Source organism: Rhincodon typus, chromosome 7 (assembly GCF_021869965.1).
Source record: "Rhincodon typus isolate 14 chromosome 7, sRhiTyp1.1, whole genome shotgun sequence".
Lineage (NCBI taxonomy): Eukaryota > Metazoa > Chordata > Chondrichthyes > Orectolobiformes > Rhincodontidae > Rhincodon > Rhincodon typus.
The window spans coordinates 12,780,287-12,800,179 of NC_063338.1; the positions used below are offsets into that span (position 1 = coordinate 12,780,287).

General features: G+C 39.5%; 1 protein-coding gene across 3 annotated transcripts in view; it reads left to right on the plus strand.

Moving 5' to 3' along the window:
* The window catches only part of usp40 (ubiquitin specific peptidase 40), a 114,652-nt gene that overhangs the window by 53,031 nt on the left and 41,728 nt on the right, over nucleotides 1–19,893 (plus strand). For all 3 annotated transcript variants that reach the window (XM_048598590.1, XM_048598591.1, XM_048598592.1), the window contains 6 exons: nucleotides 4,172–4,343; nucleotides 7,171–7,255; nucleotides 8,566–8,636; nucleotides 12,746–13,092; nucleotides 15,210–15,339; nucleotides 19,098–19,155. In XM_048598590.1, the coding sequence (XP_048454547.1) occupies nucleotides 4,172–4,343; nucleotides 7,171–7,255; nucleotides 8,566–8,636; nucleotides 12,746–13,092; nucleotides 15,210–15,339; nucleotides 19,098–19,155 (863 nt within the window). The remainder of the gene's footprint in view (nucleotides 1–4,171; nucleotides 4,344–7,170; nucleotides 7,256–8,565; nucleotides 8,637–12,745; nucleotides 13,093–15,209; nucleotides 15,340–19,097; nucleotides 19,156–19,893) is intronic.

Consider the following 19,893-nt stretch of genomic DNA (forward strand, 5'->3'; position numbering starts at 1 on the left):
GTGTTTGATTTTGCTTGAGGAAGCTCATACCTTGTGATTCTTACTGCTTGCCTCTTGCTTCGTGGATTCCCTTGCATTTTTAAACATATCATACTGTCTTGGAGTGCTAGAAAATACTTGAATGAGAAAGTAAAACTGTCTTTTTACTATATTAAAACTGGGAAGCCTGAAATTGCACAGGGGATTGATTAAGGCAAAATACCACATATATTGGTAGGAAAGTTACTGTTTGAGGATTTACGTTAAGACTTTTAAATGCAAATTTACTGGCAAAACGAGCATGTTAACAGGTATGCAGTGATGTGAATTTTATTTCTGGCAACTGCAGCTTTGTTCCTACTTACTGCATTCCAGGCTTGAATGGTTGAGTTGAATTCTGTACTAAACAAGTGTACTTATGATTCTGTAATACAACGCAATGTGAGTCATAGCCAGTGTTGGTGAATACTTTTGCTTTGATGCTAAAAGACCATAAGTAAAAGGAGCAGAAGTACATTGTTCAGCTCATTGAGTCTGTTCTATCATTCCAAAAGATCATGGCTGCTCTGCTTACCCTCTGCTTTCCTGCTGATAATCCTTGATTCCCTTACAGATTAAAAGTCTGTCTATCTCAATATACTATTTGACCCAGCCTCTACAGCCAATTGCAGTAAAGAATTTCACAGGTTCACTGCCCTCTGGGAGAAGGGATTATTCCTCAGTGTTATCTTAAATGGGTGACCCCTTATTTTGAGGTTGTGCCCTCTGATCCTGGGCATGGAAGGATTTTCTTATGAGGAGGAGTTCAATGGTTTGGGAGACTCTAGGACCAATCTAGTGAACCTTCTCTGCACTGTGTCTAATCCCAGTAAATCTCTCCTCAGATAAGGGGCCCAAAGCTGTTCACATTATTCCAGCTGTTGTCTGAGCAATGCCTTGTATAATTTTAGCAAGACTTCACTATTTTTACACTCCTGTTCCCTTTGGAATAAAGGCCAACATTTCATTTGCCTTTCCTATTACCTCCTGAACTTGTATACTAACATTAATGCATGAGGACTCCTAAATCCTTCTGTGCTGTAGCTTTCTATAATCTTTCTCCGCTTCATTAATGTTAAACTCACTATTCTTCCTGGCAAGTGCGTAACCTCACATAATCCCACATAATGTTCCACCTGGCAACTTTTTGCCCACTTACTTGACCTGTCTACATCCTGTCTGCAGACTGTTATCTGCTTTAAAAAAAAAACTGAAAGAAGCGTGGATGCTGTAAATCAGGAAAAAAAACAGAAGTTGCTGGAAAGCTCAGCAGGCCTGGCAGCATCTGTGAAGAAAAAATCAGTTAATGTTTCGGTTCCGGTGACCCTTCCTCAGAACTGTTATCTCCTTGCCTTCAAACCCGTTTTTGTCTCATCTGCGAACTTGGCAGCAGTACATTAACTTCTGTCATACAGGCCATTAATATATATTGCGAATAATTGTGACCTCAGCACTGATCCCTGTGGCACACCTCCAGATTGTCATTCTGAAAATGCCCCACCCCCTGCCCATCCCAACTGTCTTCTGTTAGTTAGTGAGTTCACTATCTGTGCTAATATACTAGCCCCAATACTAAAGTAGCTTAATATGTGTTACCTTATTGAACACCAGGGGATGCCCTAGGTGATGGCCTAGTGGTATTATGGCTGGACTGTTAACCAAGAGACCCAGATAACGTTCAGGGAACCCAGGTTCAAATCCCACCATAGCAGATGATGGAATTTGAATTCAATAAAAACATCTAGAATTAAGAATCTAATGATGATCATGAATCCATTGTCGATTGTTGGAAAGACCCATCTGGTTCCCTAATGTTCTCCAGGGAAGGAAGCTGCCTGGTCTGGCCTACAGGTGACTTCAGACCCACAGCAATGTGGTTGACTCTGAACTGCCGTCTGGGCAATTAGGGATGGACAATAAATAATGCCTAGTCAACGATGTCCTCATCCCGTTAATGAGTAAAGGACTCTAAGGACATTGCATCCACAGCTTCCCCTATGTCTATCTTGCTTGTTACTTCCTCAAATAATTCTTCTAAATTTGTTAAGCATGATTTCCCCTTCATAAAACCATGCTGACTCTACTTGATCATATTATGTATTTCTAAATGCTGTGCTATTATATCCAGTCTTTAACATTTTCCCAATGACAGACATTAAGCTAATTGGTCCATAGTTGAATGTGGAGCTAGAGGAACACAGCAGGCCAGGCAGCATCAGAGGAACAGGAAAACTGACATTTTGGGTCAGGACCCTTCTTCAGAAACCTTTCATTTCTGAAGAAGGGTCCCGACCCGAAGCGTCAGTTTGCCAGTTCTTCTGATGCTGCCTGGCCTGCAGTGTTCCTCCAGCTCAACACTTTGCTTTCTCTGACTCCAGCACCTGCAGTTCTTGCTATCTCCTTGGTCCATGGTTAACTAGTTTTGTCTCCTTCCCTTCTTAAATAAAGGTGTTACATTGATATTTTTCCAATCCTTTGGGACTTTTCCAGAATCTAAGGACTCTTGGAAGATTACTATCTGCTTACTGCGTGCACCATCTCAAAACAGAATTGCAAACAGTACTGAACCACAAATTTTACCATGGAATGAGAACTTTACAAAGTGACCTAACAGATGGCACAACAGAAAATGAACTGATAAGAGTTCAAACTGTTTCAGATTTAAGTACATACAGATATTCTGAAGTTACCCTAGAGATTGTGAATAATGCAGCTGGAAGCTCCTCCTAATTCCATTTATGATCTCATTGATGCTTATGATATCTACTAGTGAACTGGCATGCTGCAGTTCTAAAGCCTTCTTTCACTCGATACGCAATTGACAACAAATTTTGTCATATCAATAGACATTTTTGGTTTGCCAAGTAATGCACAGCAACAAACTGCAAACTTGAGCACAGAACATTTGTTTCTTAACAATTATATTAACCCAGAACAGACAAGTTGAAGGACTGTATGTTTGCAGGATTGTAGACTCGTATATATCACAGGAGGAAGCAATTTGGCCCATTGTGCATTTGTCACTTTATCGGTAGAACTATTAAATTAATTCTATTTCCCTGTACTTTCCTTGTAGCTCATAATTTTTCTCTGTCCAGGTAAATATCCAATTCTGTTTTAAACATTACTCTTGACTGTTTTAGTCAGCCTTTCAGACAGAGCATTCTCAATCATCGCGTAAGAAAGGTTTACCCATGTTGCCTCAGATTCTTTTCTCAGTTACCATTAATCAGTGTCCTCTGGTTACCAACTTTTTTTGCCACTGCAAACATTGCCCATTTGCTCTGTCAAAATGATTCACAATTTTGAACATTTCATTCCAATTCCTTAATCTTTTTGCTCTAAGAACAACCTTAGCTTTTGTAATCTCTCTCCATAATTAAAGACTGTCATCCATGATACGGCTTTCCTACAGTATTGTTGTCCAGAATTGAAAACTCTATTCCAGCTGATCCCTAACCTGTTTTACAGAATCTTTCTTGTTTTTGTATTCTGATCCTATTAATAAAGTTTATGATTTCATGGATGTTTTAAAAATGTTTTCCGGTCATCCTCAAACAATTGTGTAGCAGAGTTCTATTTTTTCACGCCCCTTTAAGTTTTTATGATTTAGTTTATATTATCTTTCTTCATTCTTCCTTCTACAGTTATATTTCTGCCATATATCTGTTTTTCCAATCAGTATCCTTCTACTGTCTGTTCCTATCCTCCTTGTTTTTGTTTTACTGCATTTTGTAATTTCACATAATGCTCTGCATATCCAAGTCCAGATCATTCAAATAATGTAGAGAGAACCATAATCCTCTAGAACATCACTGATATGTCCTTCCAGTCTGAAAAGGAGATCTTTATGACTGTTTTGTGCTTCTGTTCCTTAGTCTGTGCTGTTACTGCTTGTTTTATCCCATGTTTCTTGTTTCTACATGTAGAAGTTTGACTGTTTAATTCTGGAACCCTGATTCTAATACAAGTCACATGAGTTGCAATGATCTCATTGGCCGTGCGGCATTCAAATCCTTGCATTAACTGAATTCAGTCTGCTTTCAAGCAAGTCTTAAGGGATGCTGTTTACAATGCAAAATTTCCCTTTTTATCACGACCACTTCATAAAAAAAGACCGACGCACGTTTTTATTGTGGCATTTCAAATCCAGGGCAGAGTTTGATTCTGCAACCAATAACATTGAAGTCCATCTTCACCTGGGTCCTGAGTATAAATTTGAAAACGGCGCCCTACACCCAGCTTCTTCCCAGAAGGACAGCATGCTGACGATAATCATTGATAGGAGGAAAACGGTTGGTGATCTCAGACAGGCTATTTTCCAGGTAAGTGCAGAATATTAGTTAATGACAATGATGTACTAAATCTTCTTGCTAAATTCACATAGAATAATAAAACCGAGAAGGAGGTTGTCCTGCTGTTGTTGCCTGTGTTGATTCTCTGGAAGGGCCATTCGGTTAATCCTTGTCCTCGGGCACTTTCCGCATAACTCTTCAAATTTCTCCTTTTCGTGTTAATAGGGGAAAGTTAGATTGAATCTGGCTTCCACTACTCTTTAAGGAAGCCAACAATTTGCTGCATAATGGAAAACTGCTCTCCTTGATTTTTTTGACAATGATCTTAAATCTTCTGGTTACTGACATTGAAATGTATGTTTTTTTTTAGTTTGAGGGGGCAAATGGGTGTTGAAATCTGTTGAGTGATATTTTTAGATCACTATTTATCACATTTTTGTACTTAAGGAGCTACAGGAGCAAAGACACCTAAGTATATATGCATTGATGATTGAAGGTGGCAAGACAGGTGGAGAGCAGTTAATAAAGCATACAATATCCTAACCTTTATTAATAGTGTACAAGAGCAGAGATATGATATTCCAACTTAAGTTGGAATATTGTGTATCATTCTGAATGCCAAACTGTAGGAAGAATGTGAACACATTGGAGAGAGAGTGCAGAAGTAATTTACAAAAGTGGTTCCTGAGATCAAAAATTTAGTTGTGAAGATAGATTGGAGAAGTTAGGACTGTTCTCCTTGGGGAGAAGAGGCTAAGAGGAAATCAAATAAAACTTCTCAAAATCATGAGTTGGATCTGGTCGATAGGAACAAATTGTTCCCATTTGTAAAAGGATTGAGAACAAGAGATTTTAACATGATTTGCAAATGTTGTAAATGTGATGAGAAAAAACTTGTACACACAACAAATGGTTTGGGTCTGGAATCCGTGGTGGAGGCAGTTTCAGTTGAGGCATTCAGGGGGCATTGGATAATTATTGAATAGAAACAATGTGCAGCAGTATGAGGATAAATGCTCAATGCAGACATGATAGAAACAGAAAATCAGAGCAGGAATAGGCCATTCAGCCCTTCAAGCTTGCTCCACCATTCAACATGATCATAACTGATCATCCATGCAGTACCCTGTTTCTGCTTTCTCCCCATATTCTTTGATTCCATTCACCCTAAGAACTATATCTAACTCCATCTTGAAAGCATTCAATGTTTTGGCCTTGGCCACTTCCTGTGTTAGAGCATTTCACAGGCTGACCACTCTCTGGGTGAGTACGTTTCTCCTCATCTCAGTTCTAATAGCCTACTCCACATCCTTACACTCTGACCCCTGGTTCTGGATACCCCAGTCATCTGGAAGATCCTTCCTGCATTTGCCATGTCTACTCCTGTTAGAATTTTAAGTTAGATTTTCATATGATTTCCCCTCATTCTTCTAAATGCCAGTGAAGGTATCCTGCCATCCCAGGAATCAGTCAGGTAAACCTTTGTTGCACTCCCTCTCTATATCCAGAACATCCTTCTTTAGGTAAGGAGATCAAAACTGCATGCAATATGTCAGGTGACATCTTACCAATCCCCTGCACAATTGCGGCAAGACATCAAGATCTTTTTGCTATGAAAGCCAATATACAATTTGTCAAATTCACTACCTGTTAGACCTCCATGCTTGCTTTTAGTGACTGGTACACAAGGATACCTAGGTCTTTTTGCACCTCCCCTATTCCCAATCTCTCGCCTTTCAGATAATAATCTGCCTTCCTGTTTTTGCTCCAAAGTGGATAATCTTATATTTATTTACATTATACTTCATCTGCCAAAAATGGCCTCTTTCTGCACTGTAATACTTGTGTGACTCTGTAAAAACCTCTCAATACTTTCAGGTTTAGAAGAACAAAGTTAATAAAAGTGCCTGTTCATTATTTCATCATATTTGAACAAGAGGTAATATCAAAACTTCATACAGCTACCATTTCAGAATTTACCAAAACCTTAGTTCTAAAATTGAAATAACATCTTCAGCAATGATGCACGTTGATACAATATCAGATTACATTATTTGCACCATAAAATGCTGTGTTTTGAATAATTTTGCTGTTATTAATAACCAGTTAAATGCTTATAAAACAACGAACTGCAGATGCTGGAAATCTGAAACAAAAATAGGACGTGCTACAGAAACTTAGGTTCAGCAGCTTGTGTGAAGAGAAAGCAGAGGTACTGTTTTGAGTCCAGTGTTATGAAGAATGATCACGGACCCGAAATATTAATTATGTTTTCTGTCCACAGGTCACATTTGTAGCTCTTTAGGCAATGGGATCTTTCATCCTGACCCATATTTATCTCTTAACCAACATGTACTTAAAACAGATTAGTTAGGCATTATCATTCCTGGTTATGGAATCTTCCTTTTTGCTTCAAAATGTGCTTAATTTGGCTCTAAAGTGCTATGGGAGATCTTGAGAAAGGTTTCATATGAGTAAAAGATTTAATTTCCTGTATTTTCTCTCTCCTCTCTCATGTATGCTGTCTATCTTTCTCCCTTCCACCCATATATTTTCTTCAGTTCCTGTGGTGCAGTTGCTCAGCAGCAACAACATCATGATACAGATGAGAGCAATGTGAAACCCCAATATTCTTGTCCACCTCTTTCCTATAGTTTAGTAATGGCATAGGCTTGAACCTGAGGTCAGACAGCCATTCCATTCCTCAAGTCATAAAATTCTGTCATGAATGAATCTTCCTCTTTAGAGTTCTAGCATTACCAGTTGTTACGAGTCAGTCTTGTCGATGAGCACGCCATTTTTTATGCAAGTACATAATTTATTTGTACATAATATGACCACTAATGTCTCATTACAGCTGCTGGAATTTTGGAAGGGTGATATGGTGATCACTGTCGCCAAGCAGTTGCCTGCTGGTCTTCACCTTTACGAGACCTTCCATGGTAAGAAAAAACAAATGGAGAAGCAATTAGTAGGAGTTGAAAAGCATGCCTCACCGACAGCAAATGCATGGCAGCTGCCTTCTATGTTGTTAGAAGTCACATGACACCAGGTTATAGTCCAACAGGTCTATTTGAAATCTCAAGCTTTTGCACTGCTGAATGAAACACATAAGTGCTCTGAAAGCTTGTGATTTCAAATAAACCTGTTGGACTATAACCTGGTGACATCTGACTTCTGACTTTGTTCACGCCAGTCCAACACCAGCACCTCCACATCACTTCTGTATTGTTAGTAGGAAAATTATTTTCTTTGTCTCATACAATGCAATAGACTGTGTGTAATTCACCTTGCCATAATCCTGCTTGAATTTTTTTATACCCTTAGAGAGGCTCTGCAAAAAAAGACACTTCCTATTTTAAGCAATAAACGATTAAAACACCAGAATGTTTGCTTAATCCTGTAAATCTACATTTAATGATTCTTGATTGCGTTTCATTGCATGTTATTTCCATGATCCTTTCATTGTGGTATCAAACATTTGACCATTTCTAGCTATATTTACTCTTAATCTTCAATCCATTCCTGGCTAGACTTTAGTCAGTGCTTTTTGGTTTTAATAGCATGGGTCTTAATTTATTCATTTGAGACATGTTTTCATTTCCAACTTTTTTGTGAGACAAAATTATCCTTCTTAATTATCAATGATTTTTAGTGAAGTAGGCTGTGATGGCAAGACACAAACAATGAAATAATCGGACTAGTTAGTGGAAAGAGTTGTGAATGTGTGGGGTATCTAAGTGAAATTGTAACCATAATTTAGTTTTTCATATAAATATTGTATTTTGATACAATAAAAAGACTACATTAATTATGAAGTTCTTAACATTTTGTATAGCATTCCTGATGAGCATTAAATGTGATGTATTTATGTAATTAGCCATAGTCCCAGGAGAATGATAGGCATCTCTGTCCTTTAGAGAGGGGCAATTGTACGTCACATTTCACATCTAAATGTGAAAAGGTAAGGCGAAAGACTCCATAAACTACCATAGCTGATGCAGGGATTGAACCCACACTGATGGCTTCGTTCTGCACCATGCTGTAGCCATCTAGAGAACTATGCTGGCTGACCACGACAAGCTGTAATTGTGTGGCAAAACCTATAATTTCAATGTTCGCCTTTGCAACATCAATGTTGAACATAATGCGCAATGCCAGGAATTATTCACTATCACAATGTGATGAGTAATAATATGTAATCACAATCCAAGCTACGTATTGATTGCAGTTTCCTCCCTTCTTAACCCAGAGGACCACACCTCTTTATACAGTCTGGGCATCACGGATGGAGCCATTCTCTTTGTATGGAACGGTAACCAGGTAATTAAAAATTAATTTGTTTGTGATTGCTATAGGTTTTTGATTTTTTTGTGATTATTGTATTATGCTTATCAAGGTGTAAGGGTTAATAGTGCTGGGAAGACTTACCCTTTTCTATTTTGGGCACCTTGTTTTAGCATTAATTAGTGCTGAGTCAAGAATAGCTCAGTTAGTTGCTGACTAAAGCATTTTTTTTAACCCCACGAGCCCAACAACATGCCTCAGTGAATTACTTGGTCGTTCACTTTTTTTTTCCCTAAATCATTTATGCAGTGACATCTCTGTGTGAGATTGTCAGTTTACTTCTGAACTTTGGCAAGTTTTGTTCTTTAGCTGAAACTACTCTAACTCATTTCAGAGGGAGTCTTTAAGATTGAGGGAACCTTAATCTCATCAGTCTGGACTGAAAATGAGGTGGGGGGGGGAAAGGGGAGGTAAAGGCTTTAGAAGTCAAACAACAGCATAATTCCATGTTTATGTGCGTGAAAGTCAATATTCCTCTTCTCACTCCCACATATGCATGATCAATTGATAAGAAGGTGCAAATATTTATATCTATTCTGCTTTAGGAACATATAGGATATTGGGAGTAGGCCATTCAGACTATCGACCACCCCCTTAGCCAATTTTTTCTGGTTTTAAAAATTGGCTCCCAGCTTTTTGGGGAGAGCCTTCCAGCTTTACCTCGCCTTTTCATGTGAAGAAGTACATCCTGACATCACCTCTAAGATATAGCTGTGATTTTAAGATTATACCCACTTGTTCCGGTCCCTACCACCAGAAGAAATAAGTTCTCCCTACCTTGTCAATTCTTATTACTTTTTAAAAATATCTTCATTAGATTTTTAGATCCGAATGTATATGTTGTAATGTTTATTCTTGAAAATTATTTTGCTAATTGTTATTTTTCACTGTCCCTGTCTTACTTTATTTTTCCGTAATTATTTTATATTTACTTTGTATACGTTCATAACTTCTTCTGTCTGTCTTTGTGCATGCTCACTATGCATTCTGCACTTGTTCCCTTCTCTCTCCTTTCTATGTACTTTTCTTTCCTTTTCATTTGACAGTTTGCTTGTTTCTGGGACGTGTACATGACTGGCATGACCAGCATGTATTGCCCACCCCTAACTGCCCTCAACAAAGTGGTGGTGAGCTGCGTTTTTGAGCCACAGCAATTCATGTGATTTAGGTACAATCTCAGTGCTGTTTGGAAGAGTCTTCTGAGGATTTAGTCCCATTACAGTGAAGGAACAGTGGTATAGATCCAAGGCAGGATTGTATATAGTTCAGAGAGGAACTTGCTGCAAAAGGTGTTTTCTCATGTGTCTGTTGATCTCGACCTTCTAAAGGTCGAGCTTGTATGTTTGGAAGCAATACTCCCTGTAATTTATTTATCAGTGTGTGTACCTCCAATGTCTGTGTTTAACTTCCAAAGCTGGAAATCAGTGCATCGGCATGCTAATCAGCATGAGTGGAACGTCACAGTAGCTGTGTGTCTGTGCAGCTTAAAAGGAATGGTGCTTGGAAGATGTTGTTATTGGTATCTCGGTGAATTGCTGCTGTGCATCTTTTAAGTGATGCACATTATTGCACAATATAGTAGTGATGGAAGGAGTCAGTGTTTAAGGTGGTGGTAAGATGCCAATCACGTGTGATGTTTGGTGTTGAGTTGTTAGAGCTGCATTCAACCAGCAAGTGAAGAATATTTCATCACACTCTTGTATTTGGTAAACAGGATTTGGCAAATCAGTTGGTGAGTTACTCACCACAAAATTCCAAGCCTTTGACCAGTTCTTGTAGCTACTGTATTCCTTGGTCCACATGGTCACAACCTTGAGGAACTTCTACGGCAGCATCCTCAGGTTGAGTGATTGGCCTCCAACATTACAACTATTTTCTTTTAAAACGGGTACATCTCCAACCAATAGAGATCTTTCTCCTGATTTCCATTGGTTTCAATTTTGCTAGGGCTCTTCGATGCCAAACTTAGTCAAATGCAGCGTCGATGTCTTAGATGGTCATTCTCACCTCACCTGTTGAATTCAGCTCTTTTGTTTGTGTTTGGACAAAGGCTGTAATGAAGTATGCCCTGGGAAAAGCCAAACTAGCATCAATTAGCAGGTACAAATACAGCGAATACCATAGAAACTCTGCAGCCCTGGCAACATCTGTGGCGAGACAATCAGAGTCGATGTTTCAGGTTTGGTATGACTCTTATTATAGTTATAGGGCCATTCAATGTACAAACAAGTCCTTCAGCACACCATGTCTATGCTGACCAACAAACATCAAATTATACTAATTCCATTTACTTGCATTTGGTCCATAGCCTGCTATGCCCCAGCATTTTAAGTACTTATCCAGTTGCTTTTTAAATGTTGTGAGAATATCTGCCTCAACTACCCTCTTGGGCAGCACATTCCATATATCTATGATCTTTTGGATGAAAAAATGTTTGCTCAGTTCTCTTGTAAGATACTGGCTCCTTATCTTGAACTTGTGCCTTTAAACACCTGCTATATTCTCCCCATGTCTGCGTGGGTTTCCAGTGGGTGCTCCAGTTTTCATCCACAGTCCAAATATTTGCAGGTTAGGTGGATTGGCCATGCTAAATTGTCCCTGGATGTGCAGGCTAGGTAGATTAGCCATGGGAAATGCAAGGTTACGGGGATAGAGTGGGATGCTTTTCAGAGGGTTGGTATGGACTTGATGGGCTGAATGCCCTGCTTCCACACTGTGATTGTGATGTGCATGTTCTGTCCTTTAGGATTATTCCTCTTGCTAATTTCAGAGTTTTTAGCAACAGTAGTGGGGGAGAGGCTGTGGAGAAAAGAAACAATTTTCCCTTTCACCACTGAATATGAGTAGAAATAAGAGATCACATAAAAGTCAAAAAGAAAATATCGAATATCTTCCAGGTGCAGTGTTGGGTAAATGCAGAATATAATTTCCTGTAATAGTATCTTGTCACTGTGCGATAGTGATAATTTTTAATCTTTCATTCCAACCAGAAAAAAATTTCCCACAGTGTTTCTTACAGATTGTCTTTGATCTGGAAATGAAAAGCTTAACATTTAGCATTTATCACAATCTCATGACATGCCAAAGTGCTTTACTACCACTGAAGTACTTTAAATATACAATTTGAAGTGTGTACAGCAGAATCCAGTAAACTGCAATGTGATAAATGGCCAGTAATCTTTTTATGGGAATATTATCTGAGGCCTCCCTGTCAGTTCTGACATTGAATTAACCCCCAGCTCTGCTTCAGTTGGGTCTAAGTGACCATTTTCATCCAGATTAGGAGCAAACTAGAGTCTTCGTTTAACGTCTCAGCCAAAGGACAATCCATATTGCAGTGCAGTACCTCTTCACATTTTGTGTACAAATGTCTGATAAGGGCCTGAATCCACAATCTTTAGCTGAGCAAAGATCATGTTCCACAGAATCAAGGCTGACACCTAGAGGACAGTTACTATAATCTGGCCTGTGTCTTCGTAACTATTTCTACAACTGGGTAAATTTAGATATTTGTAGCTCCTCCTGAACCAAACGGCAGTTATAACAGCTTCTAAACTTCAGAATATACTGTCTGGAATGTGACAGCTGCATAACAGGTTCTAGATTTGTGCCAGTGTGCATATTTATGTAGCATCAGAGGAGCAAGAAAGCGGATGTTTCGGGTCGAGAGCCTTCTTCAGAAGGGCCTCGACCCGAAACGTCAGCTTTCCTGCTCCTCTGATGCTGCTTGGCCTGCTGTGTTCATCCAGCTCTACACTGTGTTATCTCAGATTCTCCAGCATTGGCAGTTCCTACTATCTCTGTATATTTATGTAATTGTGTATAGTAATTTGCACATGATTGTACCAAAGCTAAGTAATACTTACTGCAGTGTTTTTCTACCATGCGTATTTCCATTGTTACTTTGTGTTGCACTTTGTTGCTTACCTGTTTGTTTCATTTCTCCTTGTTTAGGTTCCCCAACTCAAGTGGCTCTGTTGCTTGTTTACCTCTGACCTGATGATGAGATTTATTGAGGTTATGGATTTATAAATAAAGCAATTTAGACAAGTGAATATTGAGCAACTTGTTACGTCTGTTGTCAGGTTGATGGAGTGGAGATGCACGCTGGCGAGGAGTTTGAACCCATGCTGCTTAAAATATTGTGTCCTACACTGAGGAGCAAATCAGAAACCGAGATGGTGCAGTTCATCGAGATGGAAAGGGTGTTCACACGAAACACATTGCTGTCTTCTGCACGAGACATTCTAGCTCTGTCAACAGGGATTTCTCCAGATGAGCTGACAGTTTATTACAAGAAGAATTTGGAGAATAAAGGGTCCACAAATTGGGTTGCGTATGATGCTGAGGATGGGCACAAGAGCCTTGCAGATCTAAGGCTGAAGGATGGTGACACTATATTAGTATCAGACCAGAAGTGCTGTAACCTGAGGTGAGAGATTGCTTTATTGTTAATCAAAGACAACTTTTCTTCTGCCTTAAAACTTCATTATTGTCAGATCTATATTTTTTACTCTATGTAGTATTGCTTGGTTCTATATGGGAATGCCAAGGAAAATAAGTGATTAACTCCTAATAACGTTCTGTCTAATTTTACTTACGCTTGCAAGAGATTTTTTTATACATCTAAAAGGTAAGTAAGTGACAGGCAAGAGTAGAGTATGAACCACTGGAAATTGCGACTGGTCACGTGGTAATGGGGAGCAAAGTAATGGACTACACCAGCAGCAAAACAGAACTTTGAGAACCGGGGCAGAGGTGAATGCAGTAGCCATCACTAAGGAGAAGGTGCTGGGGAAGCTGAAGGGCTGAAGATGCATAAATCATGCGCTCCAGATGGACTACGCCCCAGAGTTCTGAAAGAGATAGCTGAGGAGATTGTAGAGGCATTGGTGCTGATCTTTCAACAATCACTGGAGTCAGGGAGGGCCCCAGAGGACTGGAAAATAGCCTGGATAGAGTGGACGTGGAGAAGATGTTCCTCTAGTTGGAGAGACTGAGACCTGAGGACATAGCCTCAGAGTGAAAGGGCGACCTATTAGAACTGAGATGAGGAGGAATTTCTTCAGCCAGAGGATGGTGAATCCGTGGAACTCAATTGCTGCAGGGACAGTGGTGGCCAAGTTATTATGACTGCCTTAAGGACACTCCAATACAATCTTGATTGGTAAGGAGATCAAGGGTTACAGGGAGATGGCAGGAGAATTGGGTTGAGTAACATATTGGCCATGATCAAATGGCATTGCGGACTTGATGAGCTGAATGGCCGAATTCTACTCCTATATTTTACAGTGTTATGTAGACCAGATCATGTAAGGGTGACAGATTTCCTTCACTAAATGGCCTTTAATGAAGTTTTTATGATGACTGACAGTTATACTAGCTTTTTACTTCAAGAATTTTAATTGAATTTATAGTTCATCGTCTGCCATAGTGGGATTTAAACCCATGTGCCCAGAACAGTAGCATAATTCTGCTCCTATGTCTTACGATCTTCTGTCTGATCCAATTGTTTTCAACTGGTAAATAGTTGTCCCACTCCGATAGATCACTCAAGTAGCGCATTGTAATTTTGATGCTGTAAAAGGACTCAGGACCCTGCAATGATGTCACAGTGTTAAATAGCACCATTTGGGTGGAGGTAGATCACAATACATTTGCTGTGATTTCAGCAGTGTAAATTGGAAGTCTCACATGCACATTAACATGAGCACGTGAAGAATGCGACATTGTCCTTACCTAATGTAACTATGAGTTAGGACTTGGTACATCTGTGATAAGCACGTATAGCAGTATTTAGTATTATTATATAATGAATAGTGTTACTTTGAAGTCTAAACCAGAAGACCGTTCCAGCCTCCCTTCCTCCATCCAGATCTCTTGAGGCCTTCCTTTGTCCTCTAACCATTTGCGCTTACTTCGTATCTGTCAATCCCTCCTGAGCCCAGTGGGTCACTTTAGGGGAAATGACTCTCCACTTGCCCCTCCTAATGGCTGTTGCTGGTCCTGGCCCTCGGCAACAATCCTCAGCCCCTGGCCTTTAGCACATAACTCCTAGCTCCTGGATCTTGCCTCCACACTCCTTGGTAGTCCCTTCACTGTCAGCACTTAGCCAGTTCACTCCTCCTTCAGTCACAGGTTCTTTCTCTGCTTCATTTAATGTTGGGTGAGCATATTACCAGCCTGAGATCGAAAGAGTGCTGCACATTATTTTATTCATCTATTCATGAGGGCAACTTTTCTCTGATTTGATTGCCCCTGTGAGTGAACTTTGAGCGATGTGGGAATTTCAAGTAGTTTTGAAGCCTCTCGTATAACAGGATACATTGGATACAGACGGTAGCCAAACTTGAAAGGAATAAAATATTCAGTGCAAATCAAAAGTGTTGCTCAAGATTCTTTAGAAGTTGGATAACTACAGTGGTGGTTTCATAAAATTGTAATTGGTACACAGAAAATAACTGAACGATAACTGATTCTCTTGTGTGTGCATGTCTATAAAATAAGCTTCAATGAGTTTTAATTGCCCCTATTTTTTACCACTCTTAGTGTTCTTTCATCGAATGGTATGCCAATAACTGTAGCTGACCGCAGCTGGCTGCAGGTCAAGAATTACTGTGGTGAGAAATTGTCGCAGACTGCAGGAACAACGGTGACCATTCCAGTCACCATGGAGACTGTAAGTAGCATTCTGTGTACTGATCCAAGCTGCTTCCGTTTAACAGCATTTGTGATAACGAGAACTTAAGAAATTTCCTCAAACGTGTGCCGCACACCAAATTAATGATCACAGCAATTAGAGCAGGGAAAAGAAATGGCACTTTTGGCTCCATAGAGGATGAGTCATTTCGGACTGCTGCCTTGAGAACCATGTCTTTTTAAAAAAGTATTAATTTTTGGTGTTTGGCTGTCGAAACCAGGATCAGCATTTATTCCCCCACTCCTAGTCACATTTGGAAAAAGTGGAGTTGGACTGTCTTCTTGAACCACTGCAGTCCCTATGGTGAATGTGCTCCCTAGGTAGGCAAAAAGATCCAGAATTTTGACCAGTTGCTAATGAAGGAACTGAGAGATATGTCTAAGTCTGGATGCTGTCTCACTTGGTATACCTATTGTTTTTGTCCTTGTTGGTGGCAGATTTGGGGCTGAGAAGATGAAAAGGCAAAACAGACTGAAAAATTCAAATGATTTTTCAGAGATCCAGAAAGCCCTGAAGCCTGTATAGAGTCATTTTCCTTGTTCTTTTAGAATGTGTTCTTTCATGACTGGCCCTATCATAGGGAGGGAGATTCTAATGTCTATACTAGCATAAGAAAATAATGTTTAAATGTAATATGTTGTTGGCATAGCCTGGATCTTGAATTCGTCATATTTCTCCAAAAATGCATTTTTTCTTTTTTAATTCTTACTGTCCAATAATAATAAACACAGAAGGTTTCAACTAATTGGCAAAAGATGTTGGTAAGAGGATGGAGTTCCTCAAGTGTACAAGGACTTCTTTTGACTCAGTGTATCAAAACAAAATAAGAGAGGCCTCACCGCTAGGTCTAGTAGTAGGAGTAAGGCAGAATAGTTAAGAAGAAAAAGTAGGAGATCATCTTGGCAATAGTGAGAATATTAAGGTCTGTTAATAATTGAGAATGACATAAAGATGTAATATACTGGAGTAAAACTGACTTTTGAAGGGGTAGAAAGAGAATTTCAGAAAATAAAGTGAAAATCAATATTTTCAAGCAATGATGTAGAATAGCAATATAAAAACATTTAGAATGGTGTTTGAGATTCCATGACATGAGAACATGAGAAACTAAACACTAGTAAGATACCATAGACGAATAAAGCCATATGGGATTAATAAAGGTAGGCAAGATGCATAGGCCACGTACATGGATAGTAGGGACAATATGAAGCGATCAGGAGAGATGTCTGAGAAACAGGAGGGCAAAGGGAAATTACAAAATTATCAGGGAGCATAAAGCAAAACACAAACATTTTACAGGCACAACAATTAAATTTAAATGAAAGGAAAGTTGAGGTGGCAATAGAGTTATGAATGGTTGGATGGCACAAAATTATGGAGCTTGCAGCAAAATAGCAGAAATATTAACTCATTGTTTTGCTTCAAAATTTACCAAGAAAATACATTAAGTGGACATGAGAGATAGTAGGAACTGCAGATGCTGGAGAATCCGAGACAACAAGGTGCAGAGCTGGGTGAACACAGCAGGCCAAGCAGCATCATAGGAGCAGGAAGGCTGACATTTCGGGCCTAGACCCTTTATCAGAAATGGGGGAGGGGAAGGGGGTTCTGAAATAAATAGGGAGAGAGGGGGAGGCAGACAGAAGATGGATAGAGGAGAAGATAGGTGGAGAGGAAACAGACAGGTCGAAGAGGCGGGGATGGAACCAGTAAAGGTGAGTGTAGGTGGGGAGTTAGGGAGGGGATAGGTCAGTCCAGGGAGGACGGACAGGTCAAGGGGGCGGGATGATTGGAAGATCAGATTAAAGATGTTATCGTTTTGAAACTAAAAAGAAATAATAAACCAGTCAAAGAAATAAACGTCCTTCATCTGGGTAGGCACTGTTACACGTAAGTAATAACTTATTAGAAAAGGGAATAGTGCCAGAGTGCTGACAGAGAATAAATGTCATGCCTATGTTTAAGTGAGGTAGAACATGTCCAGAGAAGAATAGACCTGTCAGCTTAACATTATCTGAAACATACTGGGACCCCAACTAAGATAGAAACTAGTAAAATGCTTCAGAACCAGTTATACAATTCTTTGTAGTGTACTGTTGCATTTCTATGAATATTCAACTAAAGTGTGCAATTAATGCAATATAAAAATATAAAAACCGAAAGAACTACGGATGCTGTAAATCAGAGACAAAATTGGGAATTGCTGGAAAAGCTTAGCAGATTTGGCAGCATCTGTGGGGAGAATCAGAGTTAATGTTTCAGGTTGAGTGACCCTCTGAACTGATGGTAGCTAGGAAAATGTCGGTTTACATGCTGAAGATAGGGTTTGGGTGGGGTTGGGGGATGGGGAAGGAGTAAATGATAGGTGGGGATAGAGCCCAAAGAGAGAGAAGAGCAGTTAGACAGACAAAGGAGTGGATAACGATCTGGCTAGGAGGGTGAATAGCTGTTAACGGGAACTGTTAGTGGCCAACAATGGGTGGTGTGTAATTGCAGACTGTGATACCAAGGCCAGGTAGTGGGGGTTCGGGTAAGCACATGGGAGAGCTCACGCCCTAAAGTTATTGAACTCGACATTGAGTCAGGATGGCTGCAAGGCCCCTAGGTGGAAAATGAGGTGCTGTTCTTCCACATTGCACTGAGCTTCGCTGGAGCTCTGTTTACTCCTTCCTCCTTGCCCTCTCCCCCGACCCTGTCTTCCAGCTACCATCAGTTCTGAGGAAGGGTCGCTTGAACCAAAATGTTAATTCTGATTTCTGCCCACAGGTGTGCCCTTTTCCAGCAATTTCTATTTTTATCAATATAAAAACATGACTATAATACTCCATCCATCCACTTTTGCTTCTGCAGTTCAGAGTGAGAGACTCTTCCAGTATGGGAAAGCAATGAAACAGCTTTCGGCAACGTGCTTATACTGCCATTGACCAAAGTTTTGTCTTTGAATATTGTTCCTCAGTGTTAGTCAGCATTGTCTTTCCTAGGTACCTGCTTTCCAGTATCTGAGTCAAAACTGTGCCTTTCCTGTTTTCACCCAATATGCTGTTTCGAGCAGGGTTCATTAGCCATCTTTTGAAACTGCAAAACATGGTTGATTCTTCCCTTTGTACGTTTGCAAGTGTGGTGTACAAACAGCAGCCGTGACTAAGACACCATACATTGTGCCCAAACCTGCCTTTTAATTATATATGTATAAAACCAGATTTTAATAATGAAGCCATCAATGGTAACTTCATCCAGTTTGCAGTGCATAACTACTCTGAATTAGGGAGGATTTCCTTGTTACTGGTCTGTACATTTAAATAGGTTTGTTTTTGATCTTTAGAAAGAATTGTAATTTGATAGTCTGCTACATGTGCCCAAATAGCTAATTTGCTTGAAGTATATTTTGTTGCAAAGTTACTAATATATTTGTTTTATTTAAAACTATTGTACTAGTAATTCTCATATGAACCATCTCAGTTAGATAAATTTAGTATGCTGTTTCTGAATTAAATATAGTGGCACAAAGCCCTTCATATCCTGCTCTTAAAATTATCCTTTAAATGTGCTTCTTTTGATCAATTTTATTCGCTTGTCCTAATATGACCTTGTGTGATTTGGTGTCACATGTTCACTGAAAACGCTCCCATGAAATGCCTTGGGTTTTACAATTTTGAAGGTACTATGCACTGCAGGCTTTTGTTTTATTCATGTGATTTCTTTGATGATGCTTGTATGAATTTTTTTCAACTTTCCAGTTGATTTCGGAAATCAAAGCGAATGCCATTGAGAAGCTGAAGTTGAAAGACGAACAAGGTAAAATGTGTCTTTTTATAGATAATGGCAATTTTCTTATCACCCCTCACTCTCAGAGAACGTGTTTTACCATTGGAGGCCAGATGAAAATAGTCCTAAATCTTACTTGCATTGATTCCTACTCCTCCAGTCACACCATTAATGTAAATATTGATTCAGGTACCAAAATGGTCAATCGCTTCTCTGTAGCGCTGCTACCAGAAATACTATGTCAGACTTCCTAAATTAACTTGAAATAATCTGTTCATCATGAGCAAAGCTTATTGTGAAAGCAATTAGTGAACTTTGATTTAGACCTAAACTATGGTCTGACATTAAAAATATATCCCCTTAATCCCACACACAGATACATTCATACGACACAAAATAGAGTCTCTGCAGAGATACTGATTTTTGAAACAAAAAGGCAAAAGTAGAAGAAAAAACCCTATGGGTCAAGGATCAGGAAATAAAAGATAAAATGTGTTGTTTTTTTCCTGTCTGCTGAATTTCCTGTTGACAAGGCTTAATTGCTGACAGCCATATGTGACAGATGTCCAGTTCTGATTTAAATCACCTTCGAACATAGAACATAGAACAGTACAGCACAGTACAGGCCCTTCGGCCCACGATGTTGTGCCAAACTTTTACCCTAAACCTAAGGTCTATCTAACCTCCACCCCTACCTTATACTATCATCCATATGCCTATCTAATAGCCGCTTAAATGCCCCTAATGAGGCCGACTCCACTAGCCTCT